This window comes from Gossypium arboreum, chromosome 1, assembly GCF_025698485.1.
Source record: "Gossypium arboreum isolate Shixiya-1 chromosome 1, ASM2569848v2, whole genome shotgun sequence".
NCBI lineage: Eukaryota > Viridiplantae > Streptophyta > Magnoliopsida > Malvales > Malvaceae > Gossypium > Gossypium arboreum.
This window is the reverse complement of record NC_069070.1, coordinates 111,730,257-111,754,365: the sequence shown is the minus strand read 5'-3', so window position 1 is coordinate 111,754,365 and position 24,109 is coordinate 111,730,257. Positions and strand designations below refer to the sequence as shown.

The 24,109-nt window shown below is 34.4% G+C and overlaps 1 protein-coding gene across 1 annotated transcript; it reads left to right on the top strand.

Annotated features, from left to right (window-relative positions):
* The first annotated feature begins 3,889 nt into the window (after positions 1-3,889).
* Positions 3,890-5,533, top strand: LOC108456347 (thioredoxin-like protein CXXS1). Its single transcript, XM_017754943.2, has 3 exons — positions 3,890-4,040; positions 4,228-4,350; positions 5,221-5,533. The coding sequence occupies exons 1-3, from the start codon at positions 3,936-3,938 to the stop codon at positions 5,377-5,379; spliced, it is 387 nt and encodes a 128-aa protein (XP_017610432.1). The 5' UTR covers positions 3,890-3,935; the 3' UTR covers positions 5,380-5,533.
* The last annotated feature ends 18,576 nt before the right edge of the window (positions 5,534-24,109 follow it).

Sequence of the window (24,109 nt, the reverse complement as noted above, 5' to 3'; positions counted from 1 at the left end):
ATTCAGGCCGAACCATTATAAATTCTTGAATTTAATTATTTGTCATCTTCACTTAAATTTTTAAATACCAACTTACCCCTCTTAGTAATTATTAATCCTAAAATTTATGATAAAATTGTGAATTATAAAATGAATTTTGATATGTATATATAAATATTCATAAGTCATCCATGTTAATTTTTTTAAAAAACTAAAAAAGGGATAAAATAAAAAGTTATATAAACACCACTAAATATGGAGGTATGCTTTGCACGATTTCCTTTTCACGTGTAGGTTGAAGATAGGATAGAAGGAGAAAATAGTTGTGATCTACACCAAGCTAGAGTCACTTAAACAAAAGAAAATTTATGCAATTTTAAGTTCTAATTTTGATTGTATTTACGTGATGATGATGGATAGACAGTAAGACATATACAGGTAGTGGAATCTTGACTTTAGAATGACATTTTGTATATGAATATCATTAAATAAGAAGATTTTAGTGTTGGTGGAGAGTATTTGCATATAATTAGCATGGGAAGCATGGGAGTGTATATTTAAGTTATGGCTAGATGAATGAGATATTGAATTAGTTTATGATGATACTTACATTGAAGATGTTATGTAAATAAGTTTTAATTGATAAGATATAATTGTAGGTGTCACTTGGTATTAAATGCTATACATTTTATTTGGGATTATTGTTGGTTTGGATAAAAGATTTTACATGTGTGAGCAATATGTTTATATTGATCATAAAGTTGGTATTTAACTCTAAAATATTAGTGCGAAGGTGAGTATAAGTGTATTTGATTTATTGTAATAAAAAGTGAATAAAGAAAAATAATAATATTATTAAAATTTTGATAGAAATTTTTTTCTAAAAAATAAACATTTAATCATTAAAAAATGTGAAAACAAATAAATTTAAACTAAATTAAAAGAAATGCTCTTCAATGTCCCACAGATTTTTTTGGGGACAAGTAGTATATTTTCCATGACTCTTTCAACACTACAAAAATAAAGATTCACACGTTCTCATCTAGGCCAAGCTGCTACTCCCTATATTAATTGCATGTGTATTTTGTGCTATTGCTGTGAAAAAAGGAGAAAAAAGAGTTAAAAAGCTTATGGGAATCGAGAAAGCTACTTCATCTGTGGCATTATTAACTTAAATAAGTATCTTAATACATGATTATTGGTGATAAGATAAATTTCTTAATCAATGATGTGGATTTGCTAAGGGTTAATTCAAAAAAGAAAAAGAAAAAAAGAAACAATTGGGCTAACCCCTCCTAGCCTTTTGACTTTTGTGCAAAAGATACCAATAAAAACTCACCAATTACTTCTTTTTTCTAATTTGTTTTTTATTTTAATATAATTGAGTTTTAGCAATAACGCTTCACAAACTCAAAACGGAATGAATTTTTGAATTCATGATCTCAATTCGCATATATATCAAGGAGTTTGTATGTGGGGATCGTGAGGTCTAGCAATTGTATTTTGCTAGTAAATTAAAAATAAATTATAATATATATATATATATATATCTCTATATATTTCTTTTAATGTGATACACAGAAAATTATTCAACTAATTTACTTTGTATTGTTTAGACTTATTTTAGTAATTCAACTATATTAGTAAATTAAAAAAATGATAATTGAGTTTCCTATATACATAATTATATATATTAAGTTTCATCATTAAAATGAAGAATTTGTCCTCAAAAGTCGTTAGAAAGTAAATCACGTTTAGTTCATTAGTTGACAATTTTATAAACTCAGATTGGATGAAAATATCCGTATGAAATTGGTTAAAGGTAGTTTTCAAAGTTGTTAGATATACATATAGTAATATAATCTTAATATGAAACTAATTAATAATATAATATTTCATTTAACACAACGGTATTATCATTTAAAAGTTTTACTAATGAGATTAAGATATTGTCATTTGTCGGAGTAATATTATTCTAAATCTATTTGTGATTTTTTTTATTCCACACGATGATAATCAAATGATGGTTGAATTGAGTGATTAAAAGTTTGATGCTTAAGAAATGTTTTGAGTTCGAAATTTGTAAATAAAAACTAGAGTTGAAAGGTATTTTGATTTGATTCGACTTTAAATTTAATCAATATCTAATATAATTACTATATACAAAAGTGTCTAAAATACCCAAAATACAATTATATAAAGAATGAGAAATATGAGAAAAAATGTAGGTAAGTTGTTTTAACATTAATTCCATTTAAGTCCTTATCATATCTCCTTATATATATATATATAAAGACTAGAATTATCTTTAGTTTCTCTCAACTCTTAAATAAGATGATAATATGATTCAGTGTACTTAAACTCAAATATTTATGTACTGACATTAATATTAATTTCAGTTGAATTAAAACTCAATTGGAAAATGTAGGTAAGCGAACCTACCTTAAAACTTTGACTTTCAAAGGGAAAGGCCTTCAAACATACGAAACTGATCTGAAATTCTTGTACCTTTCTTTTGACTAGAAATTTTAAGAAAATGATAAACTTGAAAAAAAAAAGCAAACCAAAAGAATTTTAACAAAAATTAATGTTTGCAATATCTTCTGGTTTTTAATCATTAAAATGGCTGCTGTTTTGAAATATCTCATAATTTTATCTAATTTCTTTCTTATGAAATAATTAAGTTTGAAATATTATAAAAATATTAATTTTAATTTCATTCTTTAATTATAAAGTCGAGATTCGATTTTAATTGTAGAAATGAAAGACATTTCATAATTAATTATTTATCTTTTCAAAAAATATTCACGATAAAAAAATTAAACATCATTAATAATTCAACTAAAAACAACTCCGAGGATTATAGGTTACTCGACACGTTAACAGGTTTATAAATGAAAATCCAAATTACAATTTAATAATCCTTAAAAAAAATGCTTAAATGCAATATTTTCAACGTGTAGTGTCTGACATTCACATGCAAGTATTACACCCTTTTAAACATTTGAGATCAACATTCCATGAAAATAAATTTAATTTGTCACTGTTGTCTGCGAAAATAATTAATTTGTGTAATTACGTATACACACACACAAACACTAGAAATCTAGGATTCTACCACACTCACTTGATGAGTTTTAAAATAATAAAAAGTATTAAAATTAATTATATTTTATGATATATTAATTAAATTAAAATATATATAAATGGTTATTCTTTATTATTATTTATAAGCATGAATAAAAATAAATTGAGTTGTAATTATTTTTATAATCAATGAGATATTTTAGAATAAAGAGAAGTGAAAATTAATGGAAAATTTAATTAGGCAGATTTTATTTTTTTATTTTTTGTTATGGAGAAAAAGAAAAAAGAGAGAAGTGAAGAAAAATAGATATAATTTTAATTATTTTATATTTTTCTTTAATTAATTTTATAATTGAATTAATGTAACAACTCCAAGTTTAATATTCTATTTACATTATCTCAAACACCATCATATTCAATTATTCATCACTCTCCCAATATTGATTAAAAAATATGATAATATTACACCAATGACTAACATTTTATGTTTTCAGCTGATAAATTAATTTATTAAGTTTTTGAGGTCTAAAAGCAAAGATCAAAAACAATGAACATTCAACAGAAGACAAGACATCGCCCACCATTTGCTAAATGTTAGTCTTGAACTTGGGAGAGACACTCAAAATACACTCACCTTTTTTTGTTCCTTCCTCAATTATATATAAATAAAAGATATGGTAGAACAAATATAAAATAGGATAAAGATGGAAAGTCAGCTAAATCCAAATCCAGGTATGAAAGAATGAGAAGTGGGTCCAAAACATATCCATCATGTTCAAAGTAACAAATTCATAATAAAAAAAATCAGAGAAATCCCTCTATAAATTTGAAAAACATATTATTGATCCCAGTAGAGAAAGAAAGGAGGGATGATGGAGGGGAAAAGTAAGAAGCCGAAATCAAGAGTTGTGAAAATAAATTCACAACGCACTTGGGATTTCTTCATCACACAGGCTAACAATCAAGCCTGCCCTGTATGCCTTCTTTTTCCCTCTCCACATATTTTTTCCTTGTAATTTGAAGATAAAAGAAGAGATTACAATTTTTTTTGCTTCTTTATGTCTGAAACCTATACATATATATGTTTGCTTGCTTATAAACTTATACCTCCAAAACTGATAATTTGAAGCTATGAAATTGGCATGCATATTTGGTTTGCAGGTTATGGTACATTTTACAGCAGCTTGGTGCGTGCCTTCAGTGGCCATGAATCCTTTTTTTGAAGAACTCGCCTTGAGCTACCAAGATATTTTGTTTCTTTCTGTGGATGTGGACGATGTTAAGGTATTGTTTCCCTTTTCTACTATCTCATTTTTTCCAATCCTACACACATATATAGTAACCTTAAAAATAACCAACTAGTAAATTAGATAATAAGAAAATAATATCATTTTGATTTTTTTTAGTCTATTACGGTAAAACCTGTTTTATTGGTTTATTTTAGCAACTTCGATGAAAAAAAAAAAAAAGTTGACAAGTTTCCAGGCAAACCTAAACTACTTTTGATATCGTTGTTACTATCTATTTTGCTCTCAATTTGCATATAGATAAGCGTGAGGATTCTCACTTTCCTTGCATTTGAATACGCATAGGATGTAAGGTTGTACTAAAATGCATTAAAAAACTAAAGAATTTAGGAAATATAAATTACTATTAATCTATGCTATTATTAACTCTTTCAATGAGTACTACTTAGTGGTTAGAGTTAATTGAATAATAATTGAAGAGTTAGAAAAATATTATTATGAAGATTTTTTTAAGTAAGATCAACAAAAATAATTCAACCCAAAATAAATTTATAAAAAGAAAAACCTATAAAGAACTAGAATCTAAGATATCAAGATTTTCAAATTCTTAACTTTACCATTTTAATCAAAATTCCATAAGGTTTTAGTTAGAACTGTTAAATTGAAGCTTTAGACATGGAGGGAGCAAATCATTGTTTTTGCCCCACATACACATATGTATAGGGTGAACAACTTTAACAAATGAACTAAATAGTGGAAGTCAAGTGTCCAATAATCTAATGTTATAAAAATTGTAAGTCTTTTCATTATTATAGAAAAATAACAATTCTCACATATTTTCTATTATAGATAAAATTTATATGAAAACCTTAAATAAGGATGTGTGAAATATTCGGATGTTAAATAGGAGGCAGCATCCAAGATGGAAATCACAGCAATGCCAACGTTTTTGTTGATGAGGCAAGGAACTCAGGTTGACAAGCTTGTTGGTGCCAATCCTGATGAAATCAAGAAAATGATTGATGCTTTTACTCCTCAGTTTCGTTCTTCAAAAATTTCTATTTAAAAGTGTTTTTTTTTTTTTTTTTTGGTTTAATCCTTTCAATTTCTTCTTTTGTGGGTTTGGGTTTGTATGTCTTGTAATTCTAAGGGTTGAAAATTGAAGATTTGTATTTGTATTTGGATTATGTTTGAGGACATAAATGCAAGTAATTAAATAAGTTTGTTTCTTCATGTGCAATAACTTGATAATTTTTTTATATTTGCTTTATGAAAACAACTTTGCTTTTAAATATTCTATTCTTAAAAAATAATAAAAAATAGGAGACTGACATAATAGTTGTTTTAAATAATTTTAATGAATGTCGTAATCATATATAAAAGAACAATTATTCAAGGGTAAGTTTTGTCCATCCTTAAAGTACTAACTTTATTTAGTTACATGTTGTTTTGTTGATTAATTCATTTGTTTTTTATTTACAATAATTCACCAATAAAATTTCACCACATTATCAATTTTAAAAATATAAAATTGTTATTATACATGAGATGAAGTATACATGTATATCTGTTCACAAAACACGAAAAATAATTGATCATATTTGTGGACGTTCCTACGAAGAAACACTTATGATACTAGAATTCATGCGTTATCGAGCATGTTATCCCATTTTAAAATTAACAACAAATGCTCGTCACAATAGGGGCTTCAATGACGCGAGTTTAGTCATTAGTCAAGTTGCAGTAAATGAAGGAATTACTTTGAAAAGACTAAAACCTCAAGCTCGTGAATGAAATTATCTAATAAAATGACCCACTTATCATATAACTATCGCATTGAAAGATCTTGAATATATATTTAAACTTCTCTCCAATTCTAATTAAATTATTTAAAATATAAAAAATTATTTTATTATTTTATATTTATAATTTTACAAAATAAAAGTCAAAACATTACTGTTAAAATTAAGTAAAAAGAAAACATGTGATGGTACAAGAAACATGAAATTCACGTTTCCTAAATATTGGAGCATAGTTTATAAATAAGGTCACTAAAAGTTACCAACTGACAACTGTGTTTTTGGGTCCAAAGAAAAAACAGCACATGTCAAGCATCTTATGAAACTATGCACTACCATGTAGACTGAAGGTCAAATGAGAGTGACATGAATCTACACTTCAACCTAGTGGTCTAATTACAATTTTTTATGTGGGCATGGTGATGGCAACCCATCCTTGAATCTGGGTTGTATGTGTTTGTCTCGTATCTCAACTAGTTGAAGATGTATTTTGATTATGTTTGAAGGAATAAAAGCAAGTAAATTTGTATGTTTCTTCATGTGCAATAGTTTGAGAAATGTCTCATATTTGTTATACTAAATTATTTAAAAGTATATAAAATCAACATTAATGATTAAACTTGTATTTAATTTCAAAATTTTTAATTTAACTATTCATCCATTTTAAAATTATAAATAAACTATTAAATATTTAGAAAATTGTAAAAATGATTGAAAAGTATAAATGGTAAGAGAGTATTTTGGCATAATATTAAATTTAGTCCTCAATGTTTATATTTTTCTTATTTTATTTTTAGTTAAATTTAATCTTCAACATTTTAAAAGAAGCGATCACTAACATTTTAAAAAAAAGTCGAATTTTTTAATGAAAATACTAACTAAAATATTACATTTTAAACATGAAAGCTCATATGACAATCCACATATACTCCATGCTAATTTATTTAATTTTCATGAGCTTTTATATTTCTTCTTGAATTTTGAATTTTTATTTTTGAATATTTTATGGTTTTAAAATTATTTGTTGAGAAGTAAATATTGACTGCCACACTAACATATTAAAGAATTAATGTTTTAGTCATTATTTTTATTTAAAAAAGTAATTTAATTATTATTAAAAGTTAATGACTAAATTTAACTAAAAATAATAATAATTAAATTCACAAATTATGCCAGTTTTTTTATTATTCTTAATTTAAACTTTTGCTGATTGTTCTTGTTTGGGGAAACAAATTGAATGAAGAAAACCGGTAAAACTCAATTTATTACATAATCTATACAAATGAGCTTAGTTTTGTCTCAGTTTAAAGATAATATTGTTGGTGTGGCACAAATAGCTGTAGGGCTTGTAATAAAATGGACTTATTAATGGGAGGACCCAAAACTAGTTAACTTCTCGGGATCCCCTCTCCCATAAAAAAAAAACCAATATAAATAATAAAAGAGGTGGCTCGCCCCACTGATTGCCACCATTAAGATTATGAAGAGTTTAGCCAATTCAAAGCGAGATCTTTAACACATTTCTGAAGATCAAAACAAGTTCTTCATCATGCCTTCCGAGTTCCAACAATAGTATGGTTTTTAGTCTTTCAATGTTTTGATTTTAGTTAAAGACTATCATTTAAATAAAAGGGCTTTTTTACTTAAATAAATTAAAAAAAATATTTATCAAAATAGGTTGTCAGCCCGATTATATATAAAAATGGGGTATTTTTTTCATTCGCGCCTATCTGACAAGCGCGATTCATTATTTTATATTATTTTTTTTGTTTTTTAATAAAATATTATTTTTTATTTTTATTAAAAATATTTAAATATATATACAAGTAAAAATACGGGTAAAAACGGATCGCACCTGTCGGATAGGCGCGATTAATCGCACTTGGCAGCTAGGCGCAAATGGGCTGCCCTGCATGCTGCCCACGCAGCTGGCCTGCTGCCCAAACAGTCTCTCCCTACAGCCTGCATGCATGCCCCCCTCCTCAGCTCCACAGACCAGCAACTGTTGCTGCTGCACCATTTAGTCCCTTCAATGGGAAAAGCAAATGGGGGACCTTATAAGCATGGTCCCCCAAACTCCATCCACACATCGAAAGAGAGAAAGGAGAAGAAGAGAAGAAGAAGAAGAAAAAAAAAAAAAAAAATATTTTTAGTAAATAATTTTGTTTATAATTTAAAGAGTTTAATTAAGATATTGTGATTTTCTTTGTTATTAATTATTAATTATAAAATATTTATGTTTAGTGTTTATAGTTTTGGATTAATATTTTGTATGAATGTAATTTTTTTGTTTTTATAATTATTTTAAAAATAATTTGTTAGTAATTTAGGATTATGTTAAAATTTTTGTGTTTGTAATTATATTAAAATTAATTTATTAGTAATTTAGGATTAAGTTATAAATTGTTGTGTTTAGTTTAGTATTTGGTGAGTTTAACATATAAGTTTATAAAAAATTAAAAATCATTTCATTTTGAAAATGAATTTGGACAAATGATGTTTAAGGTCATTTAAATTTTTAAGTTATTGTTGAGTATTGATATGTTATTATTTGATTTTAGGCCAAACAATGAAAATTCATATTTAGCCTAAGCAGATGTGGATGCTTGCTTACTCTATCTTGCAAATATTATTTAAAATTACTCTGTTAAGATATCATATAAAATGTAACTAAGTCCGATTATTGAAGAAGCATAATATCGACTCACATATTTAAACAAATTAAACCAATAATCACAGTTAGTTATGAACATATATATATTATATTGATGTTAAATCATGGCATTGCCTTTGTATGATGGTTTCAGCATTATAGGAAATATCAATTTATGAGGTGGAGACCAAAGACACCCACCACTGCTATCTACCATTTCCGTTCACATCCTCTATTGATTTTCGTAGAATGGTTTAAGAATTTACCACAAAAATTACATATAAAAAAGATAGACCAATTATCATAGCCTATCTCTCTCTTTCACACCTGCTTGCACTAAACACACACCGATCATTCTTTTTTGCTTGCTGTCCTCTTAATAGCTTCATTTATAAGGGATCGAGCCCGTAAAGAATGATTATTATTTTTATTTATTTGAAAATCAAGTTAAAAATTATACAAACCTATTTTTTTTTAAACTTTAGCATATACATACAATATGAAGCTATTGAGAGGACAACAAGCTATTGAGAGCATATACATACTAATCCGGGTATCGGGAGGTCATACATGGTTCCGATATACCGTCTGATGATTGAGAATCATGCTGGAGAGGGGGTAAGTTTTTCTAATATAAAATTAATTTTATTTTTTCATCTCACTCGACCCGCATTAATATAAAAATGTTATTAACTGTGCAGTTCGTTTGGATGCCGTATTCCGTTCCAGCAATTATGGCGGTTATTCCCTCATCTGCCCACGTCCACTCAAACCTATTGTGCATTAGCGCACCTGTTATCAATTTTCATATAGTGGAGTGGTATCATGGCGATCGAGTACTCCGGCAGTTCGGTTGCATACAGTATATCCCAACACTGCCAGTACAATTGGGGGATATCTATGGGATAAGCAGGACGGGGGTGTATGGAAATAATTGGGGAGAAGTGCATGAAGAATATATTACGATGTGGAATAACCGATTAGGGAGGGTACCTCAAATGGATCGTACTTTGGATCTGCAGCCCTCGTTAGAGTACATACAGTGGTACTATGAGATAGGGAAACCATTTTTATTTGGTGGGCGGTCGATAGTAGCCCCTCCGCATACGACACGAATTGGACAACCGTTTTCAGATTCGCATCATATACCACAGCCAGAGCTGGAACTACACTCTGGAAATAGTTCTTATCATCCAGATTTGGGGGGCAATAACTATTTCCCAGGCTCGTCAGACCACAGATATCATTCAGAGTTCGATATCTTCAGCCCACTACCACATCAGTACTCCAGAAATCCTGGCTTGTATCCATCTCAATACTCCGCTCCTTCCAGCCCGTATCCACCACCGTACTCCACTCCTTCCGGCCTGTATCAATTGCTATACTCCACTCCTCCCGGCTCAAGTTCATCGATGGCGTTTGAGACATATGATTTTTCATCTATGTTTCGCACACCCCCACATACGGATGAAGAGAATGTTGATCGCCGTAATCGCCCGCAACGTGAACGTCGAGCTCTACAAAAATATACCCCTAGAACGACACCATAAAACCATCAATTTGAGGGGGTTTTGTAATATAAATAACTTCATATTTATTTATGTAATGAATTTTTTGGCATTTTAATTAACAATTTAATTTTTTTTTGCAATTTAAATAGTTACCTTTGTATTTATGTAATGACTTTTTTTCCATTTTATTTATCAATTTTATGGTTTTTTTATTTATTATTTAAATAAATAAATTTTATACTAACTATGTAAGTCAAATTAGATTAACTACAACAAATTGTAGACAAACTTGTGATTCAATCCTTTTAACATGTAATGAACTACATCTCAATTTCTACCCGATTGCGACGATTGTCCAACATGGTAGTTTCGGAGCGGGCATTTACTTCGATTATGACCGGCTAATCTGCATACACCATACAGCTTCTCGTCGGATTTCTCCCTAATGTCCATTTCGTTATGGATTCTGGATGATTGCGGACGACCTTTCGGGTTCCTACATAACCCTTTATCTGGAATAAGCTCGAAGGTCATCAGAAGTACCTCCCAAGTAGATAGGTCAAGAACCACGGGAAACTCGTTCTCCCATACACGCAACATGCATTGAGGGTGTACACTTTATCGATAAATTGTTCTACATTGAGTGAGACTTTAGCACAAGCTGCCACAACATGTGCACATGGATAATGAAGTGTTTGAAACCTCTTGCAATCGCATCGTCTGTTTCGAAGATCAACTCCGTAGGATCTAGGTGGTATACCGGGTCGACGACCGATAGTCTCAGTAACTTGAAACCTTTCTGTAAGGCCAAATTCTGCCTGGGCCCGAGCAATAAACCAAAAAAAAAACCATAAACAATAAATAAATAAATCAATAAAACAAAGTCCATTTAGTTAATTACAAGCCCAAAACAGTCCCTCTAGCCCAAATCTAGTGGCCCAATACCCAATTAACCCAAGTGGCCCAAGGTTCAAAAACAGGGCAGAATCCTAGCAGCAAGGAACGCCGCAGCCCTAGCCTCCAGCGTGACTCCATACGACCCCCTGCGCACCTCTGTACGGTCTTCACGCACTACCCGTACCCGAACGCCAGCACACTAGCACCTGCAAAGAGACAAACAAGCAACAACAGCAAAGAAAAACAAAAAAGACAAACATTGTATTTGATTTTTCATTAATTTTTCCTCTTTCCTTTCGGCTATAAAGCCAGATTTTGAGTCTTTGTATTTTTTTTACGCAACACAAAAACAAAGATACAGATATCAAATACAAAGAAAAGACCACCTATATTCGAAGGTGATTTTCCGATTCAAACTAGTAGGCGTTCTTTTTTTCTTTCGATTGTTCTCTATTTTTGTTTTTTTTCCTCGAAAGTGAATAAAGCGAAGAGGAAAGGATTTACCTTCGCGAATGAACCGTCGGAGACCACATCTCCTTTGCTAAAAATCAAAATCAGAGATGGGACTTCAGGGCTTAAATCGATAAACACCGTGTTGGAGTAAACGGATGAGCAAAAGGGGGGGTCACCAAAAGTCATCTTTCATTGTCGTCGTGATGAAATGAAGGCCGAACGGCGTAGAACCTTCGGGTTCCCCTCTCCCCTTGTTTTGACTGAAATGCTAGGGTTCGGCTAACTGATAAGTTTCAGCCTTTTTAAAGGACCAAATACGACATCGTTTTGAGCCTATTCCAGTGGTTCAAAAACGACGTCGTTTGGTAAGAGACCCGACCTGGTCCGATTTGCTGCCCCGATGACCCGCGTGTTTTTGCGGTGAGGGTTTATTTTCAGTATTAGTCCTCCCCATTTTGTCCCATTTTCAAATTGGTGAATATTTGCATTTTCCTTTTCTTTTAAATTTTCCCTATAATTTGCATGCGTTTTGCACATTGGTCCGCGCTTAAATACTGTGTTTTGGGGGACTGGAATATTTCCAGTTTAGGTCCTTCGACATTTACGCGCGTCGCATACTGCCCCTTTTGGTATCATTTTTGGTTTTCAAATTATCCTTCTTGTTTCAGTTTCGTTCTAATTCGGTCCTTTAAATTCATAGTTTCTTTTATTTACTCGTTTGTACATTTCTTCATTGCCTCGACATTTACTTCTTTATTATTGTATTTATTATATATAATACTATTGTCATGTTTTATATATTTTGTGCAAATGTTTTTACATTATCACATATACATGTATATGTATATATATATATTTTATAATAAATTAACTTTATTCCATGCACATATATCTACATATGTAATTATATATATATATATCCATTTATTTGTTTTCTTTTAAATTGGTTCGTTTTAAAACATTTTTATACATGTATATATATTATGATAAAGTCAATGTATTTTCATGCATGTCATGGTTTTGACTCTACCCATATATTTTAGCAAATGTTTTTATCATCCTAGCATGTTTCAGTATTTATATGTTTTTGTATAAAATTTAAATTATTTTTATACTTACTTATATGATTACACATTTCATTTTATATATATTTCTAAATCTATTCATTCTATATATATATATATAGTTTTCTTACATATACAAGTATGTTCTTAAATCTACTATGTAGTTTATAATAAAATAAGTTTAGTCCTATACATGTTATTATCTCTATGTTATTTTACATACGTTTTCTTTCAAGTTTATATGTATATGTATATGCTTATTATTTTAATAGATTCTTTATCTAAAACACATTTGCTTTACGATTTATCAAATATTCTCTTTATATATATATGTGAAATTATTTTTAGAAGTTTAATTTTTTTAAATTGTTAAAATCATTATTTTTAGTATATCTTCATATTATATTACTTATGTGTTTTATTATAGCCTATTATTTAAATGTTTTAATATAAGGGCATATGTATATTTTAAGTCTAACTTAGAATTTACATCATTAATCTCATGATTTCTTTCCGATAAACTTACATGTATATGTGACTTATAAGTCTATCTTGTGTATTGTGTCTTGTCATGCGTCTTTATTATTATTCTTTTATATTATATGTATATAGTTTTTGAATCATCATGTAGTTGGTCGACTTATATTTTACATGTCCATTTATTCATCATTATTGTGTAATAGTTTTATACCATGTTGCTTCTTTGATTTGTATTTTATTTTTATGCCTCTAATAATTTTATTATGCCATGTATACTGCCGTTGCATTTTATTCATTGTTTCATATGGCCTTGTTAATTATTATTCATACATAGTTGAAATTAGGTCATAATTTTTAGATTAATTATATTTAGTTGCTTGTTCTGCTAGTTGACTAATATTTTCATTCGTTAAGCATTGCATCTCGCATGTATATATTACCCCATTCATTGTTTTCCTTTTGATTTTTGAAATGTGGTTCTAGAAACCCAATTTTTATGATTAATTTCATCTTATTTCAAATCGAATTAATATGTTTTAAGCTAGTTTTATAAGTATCCATTTAAAAATTCTTTAAAACGAAGGCGAAATCTGATATTTGACAATTCGCGAAATAGTGCCCTAACGTGTTGGGTTGCAATTTCGCGTTTGCTCAAAATAATCGAATATCCTTTCAGTATTTCATTCATGCCTTTTAAAAATTCTTTAAAACGAAGGCGATGTGCGATATTTAGCAATCCGCGGAATCGTGCCCTAACGTGTTGGGTTGCAATTCCGTGTTCACTTAAAATAATCGAATATCCCTTCAAAATTTCATTTATGTCTTCTAAAAATTATTTAAAACAAAGGCAATATTCAGCGTTTAATAATTCGAGAACCATGCCCTATCGTGCTGGGTCGTGATTCATCGTTTGTTCGAAACGATCGAACATTCCTTTATATTCTCACTCATTTTTTTTAAAAAAATATACTTAAAAAACGAATACGATGTTCAATGTTTGGCAATTTGAGAATCGTGCCCTACCGTGCTGGGTCGCGCTTTTTCATTGGTCCGAAACAATTGAAGATCCCTTCGGAATTTCACTCACATTTTCTAAAATCTTTCAAAATGAAGACGATATTCGATGTTTGGCGATTTGAGAATCGAGCCCTATCGTGCTGGGTTACGCTTTTTCATTTGTCCAAAATAATCGAATATCTCCTCGGAAGTTCACACGTATTTTATAAGGTAAGGCAATGGTCAATATTTGGAAATTCGAGGAATCGTACCCTACTGTGCTGGGTTTCGATTTTTCGTTAGACTAAATAGTTGAGCATCCTTTTGTAATTATCGAATTATAAACTTTCGGGCATCAAAACAAGAAGATTTTTGACAATCAACTCGGGTTATTCAAATGTTATTAAAAAAGGAACCACATTTCAAAAATATTTTTAATTTTAGACATAAGGACAGTATTTAATCGATTTGGTACCAATTTTGGGCGTAGTGAGGGTGCTAATCCTTCCTCATACGTAACTGACTCCCGAGCCCGTTTTCTCATATTGTTGTAGACCAGATTCGTTGTTTTAATAAACCAAAAATATTTTATTAAAATAACCAAATTCTTAGGTGACCCGATCACACCAAAACAAAAGGATCGGTGGCGAGTCCATATTTTATTTTCAAAAGGTCGATTCCCCTGTATTTTCATTTCATTGAAAATTTTAAAATATTTGAAAAAGGGATGGTTTCGATAGCTTGGTGACTCCGCTGGGGACTTGAGATTCGAGCCATAAAAATCGATTATTTACTGTCCTTTTGTCAAAAACCGAAAATGTATTTTAAAAAAAAATCATGTATCTTTGATTGCATTCGATTGTATGATTGTTTTGGTGCGGGTCTTGTAGAATAGCACTGTATTTCATTGCATGACCCCTGTGGTCACACCTTCTAAGTGGGAGTAAGAAACTACGCTTTCGTGAGGTTTTCACCTCCGCATGGGCTAGTGGATTGCTTCCGGGGTACATCCGTACCTATGATTTCGTGAGATTTTCATCTCCGTATGGTCATAGGGAAATGTATCCCCCCGAACTGAACTCGATCTATATGAGCCTATAATGGGTGAGGATTGAGGAATCTGCTGGTTCAGGTACCTTATCCCTAGAACTAAACCACATATAGTGAACCTTAGGAGCTACCATTGGGTGAAGCTACGTCGAGCCTTAGTACTTACCCATATATAAGTTATAATTATCGTTTATATGCTTGCATTCTATCGCTATTATTTGATACTAACCGGTGTTTTGTTTTGATTGTCTTTTTGCATGACATTGCATACTAAAGGAGGCGTTAATCCATATTCAATTACTAAGTTAGAAAATTTGACATGGAGAATGAATTTCTTAGTAAAGTCGAGGATAATGCGGCCGTTCGTGCATGGTCGGAGAGGCTACAATCTGAAAGAGGAGATAGCTTGGCAGAATGGTATGTGTTGGAGCTGCAGGATTTCACTCGTGTCAATGTAGTACAGAATGAGCTACAAGAGTTAAGAGACATTTGGGCTAGTTGGGATAAAGGGATCAAGCAGTTGTTTTACCAAAGCTATGGTGACATATCCTACCTGCTAGACATTAGAGTGGATAAGCATTTGTTCCGAGCCTTGGTGTAGTTTTGGAATTCTGCGTACAAGTGTTTCACTTTTGGAGAAGTGGATTTGGTACCTACAATGGAGGAGTACACTACGCTGCTTAGGTGTCCAAAGATTCAAGTCCGGAAGACTTATGCCCGTGTCTTTAGTAGTCAGACTTTCGTGAAGAAACTGATAAGTATTTCTGGGATGAGCGAGCCTTGGGTCATTGCTCGGATTCAGCAAAAAGGAGACAGCAAATGTATTCCTTGGGAGAATTTGCGAGATTTGATCTTGACTCATCCAGATGAAAGAAAGAGGGTCGACATATTTGCCTTAAGCATCTACGGATTAGTGGTTTTTCCTAAGGCTTTGAGGCACGTAGACGAAGCAGTCATTGATTTATTCGATCACCTTGAGAAGGGAATCACACCGGTACCGGCGATATTGGCAGAAACATTCAGATCTCTGAGCACATGTCGGAAGACGAGCGAAGGACGGTTTATTGGATGTGCACAATTATTGATGGCATGGTTTCACGGGCACTTCTGAAAGGTAGACAAGGTTTCCTATCGGGTCTTTTTCGAAGGTTATTCCCTGTTAAAAGAAGAGGTAGCTATACAGAGGAGAGAGGATATCTCGGAGGAGAAGTGGATGGACATCCTTCAGAACATCAAGGAGGGGGATATCGAGTGGAAAGCTTATTGGATGGTTCCTGACGAGATCATGTACCGATGTGGTAACTTCGATTGGGTGCCGTTGTTAGGAATTTTGGGAGCTACCGGGTATACTCCATTGATAGCCTTGAGGCAATATAAGTCGAGGCAGTTTGTACCCACGACTTATGGGCTTGCTCAGAGTGAATTCTCGTTTAAAGGTGCTCATTATAAGAAGAGAGTTTGGGAATTATCAGATGCTTGGAAGCAGACTTGTTGGATGAAGAGGTTAGTCGTCGGTTCCATGGTAACACCCGAGTACAATGAGTGGTTTAAGAAGAGGATTAATGATAATATTCCTAGGCCAAGCTTGGAGAATGCTCGACCTATCGGGGAACAATTACAAGTCGCCCCATCAGAATTGGAGATTATAAGGTAAGATTTTGAGAAGAAGAGTTTGGAGCTTGAGAAGAAGATCGAACAATTGGAGGAAGAGAAGATGCACCTGAGATTAGACGCTAATATTCAGAGGTCAGAGGCTGAGAAGTGGAGAAAAGGAAAAACTAAGGCCGAAGAGGATCTAGACAGCTTGAAGACGGACTACAAGAAGCTGCACCTATCTATGAGAACTGCGGGTTTAGGTAAAACTTCAAAACAATGGCGCCATAAAATTCGAGAAAAAAAGGCTAATACCGACCGGTAGGAAAGGAAATTCCGAGAAGCTCAAGCACGAAACGAAGATTTGGAGAAAAGTCTGTCGAAAAGATGAAATGAGCGAGGGGAATTAAGGGTTAAAGTGGCAGAACTCGAGAAGTCTCTACATCAGTACCGAAACCGCAACACCGTATTAGAATTGAGGGCGAGCTTGAGCAAGATAGAAGAAATGAAAGGAAGAATAGAAGAGTTAGAGGCGTCACTGCAAAACTGTAAGATGCGGATCCGGTTTTTTGAGGTAAATGAGGATCGTTGGAAAGGGCTACTTCACCATGCGCAAGACCAAGTCAGAAACAGAGATTACCTTATGGGGGAAGCCATAACCTAGATTCGGGAGGTAGCGGACTACTTGCAAACTTTAGCGATTCAGGTGGACACACTGAGTGTGAAATATGAGTTGGAGTCGGAGCGCGAACAAGAGCTGACCTCGTTGCTTAGAAAAATTAGGACTTTAAGTGTTAGAACGAAATTTTATTTGTAACTCGACTTTTTTGTAAAAGATTTTATTTTCAAGTGAAATTTTCTAAGGGCAGTTGAATCAAAATTGATGCCTCCTTTGCATTCATGCATTTGCATTACATCATATCATTATGCATTAAAGGCCATAAGGGTTTTCTAATTAATTAATTAAAAATTATTTCAGTAACCTGGAAACCAACGAAAACCAACCAACCACACACCCCTACGATACAAGGAAAAAATCAATGGATAAGAGACTCAAGAAATTAGAACAGATGCAAAAAGACATGCAAGAACAAATACAGTCTCAGATGTAAGAGCAGTTAGCCAAGATTCAGCGAGAGATGAAAGGGCAAATGATGGAGTCCCAGAGGGAAATGATGAGTCAGTTATCCCAATTGTTGTTGGGAGGAACGGATAAGGGAAAGGGCCTTATGGACAAAGTTAAAGAAATTAACGAGGATCCTCAATACCCCCTGGCTTCACTCCGACATATGTACCGATGAAGCCCGAGATTAATTTATCAAAACCATCTGTCACGATCATGCCCCAGCAGGTTCAGACCGGAGCTTCAATACCGATGAATCTCCAAACTAGCTCAGGCTCTAACTTTGTCAACAACCCAAACTATCCGCCCGTTCCCGACTTGGATGAAATTGCTGAAGAAGAAAAGGCGAGGATGGATTCGCAAAAACAATTGGAAGAACGGTGTAGATGGCTTGAGGAGAAATTCAAAACCATGGAGAACGCGGATCATCATCAAGGGATTGATGCCAAGGACCTGAGTTTGGTCCCAGATTTAGTCCTTCCCCCCAAATTCAAAATGCCCGAATTCGAGAAATACAATGAAACAAGCTACCCTGGAACCCACATTATTATGTTCTGCAGGCGAATGACAGGTTACGTTAACAATGACCAACTATTAATCCATTACTTTCAAGATAGCCTGGTCGGGGCAGCGTCTAAGTGGTACAACCAATTAAGCCGCTCTAAAATTAATTCGTGGAAGGACCTGGCTCAGGCTTTTATGAAGCAATACAATCATGTGACAGACATGACCCCTGACAGAATCACTCTCCAGAACATGGAGGAGAAATCGAATAAAAGCTTTAGACAGTACGCATAAAGGTAGAGAGAGGTGGCCATACAAGTTCAGCCGCCACTTCTAGAAAAGGAGACGATAATACTTTTTATCAACACCTTGAAAGCCCCTTTTTATCACTCATATGTTAGGAAGTGCTACAAAAAGCTTCTCCGACATAGTAATGAAGGGGGAAATGATCGAAAATGCTGTGAGGAGCTGCAAGATAGAATTGAGAGAGAGTGCCAGGAAGTCGGCCCCGAGGAAAAGAGACAATGAAGTGAACAACACGAGCACATCCAACAAAGGTCAGCCCAAGTCATTTACCGTAAATCAACTCAACACAGTGACCACCAATCGGCAAAGTTCTGTAAGACAAGAATCGAACGCAAGGGAGAGCACGGAAAGGCCACAATTCACCCTTATACCCATAACGTATAGGGAGTTGTACCAGAACCTATTCAATGCTCATGTGGTGTCCCCTTTCTACCTGAAGCCATTGCAGCCCCCGTATCCCAAATGGTATGACACAAACGCCCAATATGAATACCACGCGGGAATCACCGGGCACTCTATCGAAAATTGCGTTGCGTTTAAAAAATTAGTCGAAAGACTCATTAAGATGGGGATCGTGAGATTTGACGACCCAATCATGCCCAATGTAGTAGGAAACCCACTCCCCAATCATACCGACCAAGGAGTGAATGGGATAAGTGAAGGCTTGAACAAGAAGACCAAGTATGAGGTGGCAGAGGTCAGGACCCCTTTGAGGCCGGTATGAAAGGAGATGGCAAAGAGAGGATTAATCGCGTTGGATTCAAGGGAAGAATCCGAAGAAGAGAGAAACTACTGTGAGTTTCACGACGAGGTGGGGCATGAAATCCAAGATTGCGTAGAGTTCAGGGCCCTAGTACAAAACATGATGAACAATAAGGAAATAGAATTCTATAAAGAAACCGAAGACCCTGTAGAGGGAGATATATGCGCATCGGAAGGAGAATCGAATGCGTGAAATCAAATAACTAACTATCCCGTGGTCATCATATCAAGACCCAAAAGTAATGAAGCTGGAGTACAAATACCACCGAGGGTCATAATCCAAAGACCTGCAGTCTTCCCTTACAAAGACAGCAAAAAGGTCCTCTGGAATTATGATTGCAATGTGACGATGCCAGGAAAAGAGAGCCTGGTTGACGCCTCAAAAGGGGATCAAGATAGGAGTTCCTATACACATAATGGAAGACGTTACGATACAGCGAATGAGGAAGCACAGCCCATAAAAGGAAAAACCCAAGTGCTAGAGGAAACAAAGGAAAAAGTAACCAAACCTGTTAATGAGCTAGTTAACGAAGAGGAGGCCAAGGAGTTTTTAAAATTCTTAAAGCATAGCGAATGCAGTGTGGTAGAACAGCTACGTAAACAACCAGCCCGTATTTTGGTGCTAGCCTTGCTTCTAAGCTCGGAAGTTCATCGCAGCGCACTAATGAAGGTCTTAAACGATACATATGTTGCCAATGATATCTCTGTTAACAAGCTGGACCGTTTGTTGAGCAACATAAGTCCCGACAATTATATCTTCTTTAATAACGACGAGATACCACCCGGGGGCATGGGGTCGACTAAAGCTTTGCATATCACCACGCGCTGTAAAGGGTATACGCTGCTAGGCGTACTGATTGATAATGGGTCAGCTTTGAACGTCCTGCCATTGATCACGTTAAATAGATTACCTATAGACAGCTCTCACATGAAGGAGTGCCAGAACATCGTGAAGGCATTCGATGGCACGGAGAGGAAGGTGATGGGCAGAATCGAGGTACCTCTTCAGATCGGGCCAAACACATATGAGGTGGATTTTCTCGTGATGGATATCAAGCCCTCATATAAATACTTATTGAGGAGGCCATGGATACATTCAGCTGGGGCAGTGCCTTCCTCGTTGCATCAAAAATTGAAGCTGGTATCGGAATGGAGGTTGATAACGATTAAGGCTGAAGAGGATATTATTGCAGTTGTGAGCAAAAATGTGCCCTATTTGGAGACAGATGACGAGGCAATCGAATATTCATTTCGATCTTTGGAATTTGTTAATGCAACCTTCATCGCCGAGGAAAGCAAGATTCTGGTGCCAAAATTGTCCAAAACCACAAGGATAAGCCTACAGTTGACGATTGGAAAAGGGGCCCTACCCGGAAGAGGACTTGGGAGGCATCTACAAGGAAGGATTTAAACGCCAATACTGAAGGACAAGAGAGACCGCTTCGGCTTAGGATTTAAGCCAAATGCGAAAGAAATGAGAAGGGAGCTGAAAAAGAAGCAAAAAAGAATGAGAGCACGGCTAACGGGGAAGGAAATCAAGTGGGAACCAATGATATACCACCATATATCAAAAATGTTTGTGTCCGGGGGAATCATTCACCCCGAGAGAGGCACGCCAATGACGGGAGCTATAGAAGAAAGGCTGGAAAGCTTGGACATCAACGTCATGTACGAAGAGGAGACTGAAAGAGAAAATTTATCTGGCATTTGCCCCTACACACCTGAAAGTGTTCTGGACAACTGAACTGCGGAAGAGATTCCTGTAGTTTTTAGAGCGGATTTAGAGTAATGTCCAAAACACACTTATTGCTCTAGGCCTAGGAGTAATAAGAATCTTTTGTGAAATAGGCCGATGTTTAAAAATGTTATTTCAATAAAATGAACGGTTATTATCATTTTTGAGTAAATGTTCTCTCATCCTCTCAATTTCATTCATAACCATACAAATGATTACTTTTGGATTCTTTTATTCTTGAAACATTCTTCTAAATATTCTTTCATTCGTCATTCATAATCATACCATGCAAACAAATGTTTCGAATTCTTTTGATTCTTTGTATCTGCCTTCATCCTCATAACAGGTCCCTAGATATTAATGATATGAGTGACACTGCTAGCGACTCAAAATTTCCTTTCGAGCGAGATGTGTGTATAGATGATTCTCAGGATTTTGAAGATGACCAAGGCTATAACCTATCTCCTGATTTGTTGAGGATGGTAGAATAAGACGAAAAACAAATCTTACCTCACAAAGAATCAGTTAAAATCGTGAGCTTAAGAGAAGGACAAGAGGTGAGGATCGGAACATGTATCACTACAGAGATGAAGCGAGACCTCATTAAATTACTTCAAGAATTCAAAGATGTCTTCGCATGGTTATACCAAGATATACCCGAGTTGGACACTGACATCGTGGTACACTGACTTCCCATAAAGGAAGAATGTAAGCCAGTTCAGCAAAAACTCCGAAGAATGAGGCCCGATGTTTTGTTAAAAATAAAAGAAGAGGTTCGAAAGCAGTTCAACGCCAGATTCCTGAAGGTGGTAAAATACTCAGATTGGGTAGCCAATATCATCCCTGTCCCTAAGAAAGATAGAAAAGTGCGAATGTGTGTATGCTACAGAGATTTGAATAAAGCCAGCCTAAAAGATAATTTCCCACTGCCTCATATCGACACCCTAGTGGACAACACAGCAGGACACTCACTGTTTTCATTCATGGATGGTTTTTCTGGATATAACCAGATCAAGATGTATCCTAAAGATATGGAGAAAACCACATTTGTAACCATGTGAGGGACGTTCTGCTACAAGGTGATGCCGTTTGGACTGAAGAATTCAGGGGCAACTTATCAAAGAGCCATGGTAACCCTTTTTCATGATAAGATGCATAAAGAAATCGAGGTCTATGTCGATGACATGATAGCTAAGTCTCGAACAGAGAAGGAGCACATACAAGTTTTGAGAAAATTGTTCTTGAGGTTGAGGAAGTTTTAGCTGAAACTCAACCTTGCCAAATGTACCTTTGGAGGCAAGTTTGGAAAGTTGTTCGGATTTATGGTTAGTGAGAAAGGGATCGAGATTGATCCAGACAAGGTTAAAGCCATACAAGAGCTATCTCCGTCGCGCACTCAGAAAGAAGTTCGAGGCTTTCTAGGAAGATTAAATTATATCGCTCGGTTCATTTCACAACTAATCGAGAAATGTGATCCTGTTTTCCGCCTCCTCAAGAAACACAACCTAGGTGAATAGGATAAAGAATGCCAGAAGGCTTTTGATAAGGTCAAACAATACTTATCCAATGCTCCGGTGCTAATGCCACCGAACCCTGATAAGCCGTTGATACTGTATTTGGCAATATTCGAGAATTTTATGATATGCGTACTGGGTCAACATGATGAGTTAGGAAAGAAGGAAAAAGCTATTTACTAACTTAGTAAAAAGTTCACAGAATGTGAGACAAGGTACTCGCCGATAGAGAAGTTGTGTTGTGCCCTAATTTGGACAACTCGAAGACTGAGGCAGTATATGTTGTATCACACCACTTGGCTCATCTCAAAATTGGATCCCTTAAAGTACATGATGGAGTCAGCAACTTTGAATGGAAGGATGGCCTGATGGCAGATTCTGCTCTCCAAATTTGGCATAGTTTATGTGAATCAGAAGGTAGTAAAAGGGAGTGCAATAGCAGATTTTCTGGCTAGTAGAGCTTTGGAAGACTACGAGCTTTGAACTTCGACTTTCCGAATGAAGACCTAATGTGTGTTGCTGCCACTGAAGAAGGTGCTCTGGAAGAACTTCCTTGGAAACTAAACTTCGATGGGGCATCAAACGCCATAGGTAATGGAATCGGGGCCGTCTTGGTATCCCCAAACGGGGATTATTATCCATTCACTAGTAAATTGGATTTTGATTGTACGAATAACATGTCGAAATATGAAGTGTGCATCATGGGTATCCGCGCAGCCATAGAACGCAAGATTAAAGTGCTAGAGGTGTATGGGGATTCTGCACTACTGATTTATCAACTCAATGGAGAATGAGAGACCAGAGACCCTAAGTTGATTGATTATCGAAAACTGGTCCTTGAATTAGTCAAAGACTTCGACGACATTACCTTGATTATCGAAAACTGGTCCTTGAATTGGTCAAAGAGTTCGACGACATTACCTTCCACTACCTTCCACGAGACGAAAATCAGATGGCTGATGCTTTGGCTATCTTAGGCTCAATGATCAAGGTAAATAAACAAGAAGATGTCAAACCCATCCGGATGAGCATTTATGAAATTCTGGCCCACTGTTACAATATTGAAGAAGATGAAGAGAAAGATAATCACCCTTGGTATCACGATATATTGAAATACATGAAGAATTGTGAGTACCCGGACTAGGAAAGCGAGAATGACAAAAGAACGCTAAAAAGATTAGCCATCGACTATGTCTTAGATGGGGATATCCTATACAAAAGAAGAAAGGATCAAGTGCTACTAAGATGTGTAGACGCTGTAGAGGCTAAGAAAATCTTAGAAGAAGTCCATGAAGGCGTCTGTGGGACACACGCTAATGGCTTTACAATGGCCAGGTAAATTATGAGATTCAGGTA

Bases quoted from the DNA above. Each gene is read 5' to 3' on its own strand.
- LOC108456347 (XM_017754943.2), top strand. From the start codon at position 3,936: ATGATGGAGGGGAAAAGTAAGAAGCCGAAATCAAGAGTTGTGAAAATA. The intron at 4,041-4,227 runs GTATGCCTTCTT...TTTGGTTTGCAG, and splicing joins CTAACAATCAAGCCTGCCCT to GTTATGGTACATTTTACAGC. The intron at 4,351-5,220 runs GTATTGTTTCCC...GATGTTAAATAG, and splicing joins TGGATGTGGACGATGTTAAG to GAGGCAGCATCCAAGATGGA.